General features: G+C 43.4%; 1 protein-coding gene across 1 annotated transcript; it reads right to left on the bottom strand.

The window, feature by feature from the left end:
• Positions 1-1,392: 1,392 nt before the first annotated feature.
• On the bottom strand, positions 1,393-1,665 carry SARC_10526 (hypothetical protein; the record flags this gene model as incomplete). Its single annotated transcript, XM_014295426.1, has 1 exon — positions 1,393-1,665. The coding sequence occupies one exon, from the start codon at positions 1,663-1,665 to the stop codon at positions 1,393-1,395; it is 273 nt and encodes a 90-aa protein (XP_014150901.1).
• Positions 1,666-1,869: the final 204 nt, after the last annotated feature.

Below are 1,869 nucleotides of genomic sequence, written 5' to 3'. Positions count from 1 at the left end.
TATTCGATTTAGGGTTTTAGTATATATATCTCTCGCTACGAATTTATTAAGACACACACATATATATAAAAGCATATGACTTACATCACAGACTCGCGAGAAGACCCTCAGAAACTCCCGTTGAGAACCCACACCAGACAGCGACAATGAGATGAGTATGGACACTATTAGAAAGCTGTACAGAGATATCTGATATATAATTCGCGGTCTCGTCACGGGGTCTTTGAAGAAGGCGTATGTCCGTAACTGCCAGTATATCAAGCGCTTGGCCCTGGCTGGGACAGTACGTGAGGATGAGTTAGAGATCTATCCCTACTTGTGCATATCGTTTGTACACAAGTTTTAAGATGTCACTTTACTTGTGCTTATCTTTAGTATAGAAGTCAATAATGATATTTATTTTCTTGTGCATATCTTTCGTTAGTACATACGTCAATAATGATATTTATTTTCTTGCGCATATCTTTCGTACATAAAACAGTAGAGACTATTCTTACTTGTGCTTATTTTGTGGTCAGAGGAAAATAGAGATAGCCCAATGCATGTGCAGATCTCATGAACCTCAGGATATAGAGATCGGAAGTTTCTTGCGCATACGGATATCAGTGTTTTATTATTATTTGTGCGAAGCTCACGAGCATCCATGAATATGCACACACTTGGAATAAATAAAACGTACTGGCCTGTGGGATAAGGTCACCATGTTAGTATTAGAACCTCCCAAAAAAACTACATTAATAGCTAAACGTAAGCACAGATAGGCTTGCTAAGGTGAACTAATATTCTACACTACAGTCGTAAGTGTTCATAGCGATCACCTCCAGGGCATAGCAAGCAAATCCTGTGCACGAATGAAAGCAGACATAGACATACATATTCCCTATGTAATCTACCCCTTTCAAAATGAGCTTTGAATCATGTATACCTCTCCGCTATGTATTCCACCCCCCTCACACATCTCCCTAAACCATTTGAAAGGGGCCTTTAAACCATACATACGCATAAATCTACGCTGTATAATCTACCCCTCACGCATCCTCCTAAATCACCTGAAAAGGGCTTTACATCATGCATACACATACATCAACGCTATGTAATCTACCACCGCCACGCATCCCTGTCACACCCGAGAGAGGCATTATATCATGCATACACATACATTTACGCTATGTAATCTATCACCCCCACGCATCCCTGTCACACCCGAGAGAGGCTTTAAATCATGCATACACATACATCTACACTATGTAATCTACCCACCTCACGCATCCCTGTCACACCCGAGAGAGGTTTTAAATCATGCATACACATACATCTACAGTATGTAATCTATCCCCCTCACGCATCTCTGTTACACCTGAGAGAGGCTTTCAATCATGCATACACATACATTTACATTATGTAATCTACCCCCTCACGCATCCTTGTCACACCTGAAAGAGGCTTTAAATCATGCTTCGGGAAGGGTATGGTCTCTATCCACCAGAACGGTGAACGGAACTCATTCAGTGAGATGGTGTCGTCCTGGCTGCCAGTCAGTGACTCGTTAGTGCTTTTGCGCGGGCGTTTGCCCATTCGACTGCGTATGTCCTCAGCTGCGCCATCCGCCAACGATACTCGGCTGCCCTGTGGACTGGGCGTGCCGGTGGGATTTGCTGTGCTCATCTGTGGCATTTGTTTCAGAGGGTGTATGAGTGGAGGTGACTCTGACAGACTGGTAATAGACGAGTGCGCACTACTGGGACGTCAAGGAGTCTGCATGTGATCTCATGGATAAGGATGAGCTACGGTGGCAGGCATCGAAGAATTCTGTGGGTGACTTTCTTGTGCAAATGAGATTGAATTCAAACTACCATCCCCCTCTTTCAA

Source organism: Sphaeroforma arctica, assembly GCF_001186125.1.
Source record: "Sphaeroforma arctica JP610 unplaced genomic scaffold supercont1.1284, whole genome shotgun sequence".
NCBI lineage: Eukaryota > Ichthyosporea > Ichthyophonida > Sphaeroforma > Sphaeroforma arctica.
Note: the sequence above shows the minus strand (reverse complement) of the source record. Positions and strands in the feature narration are given on the sequence as shown.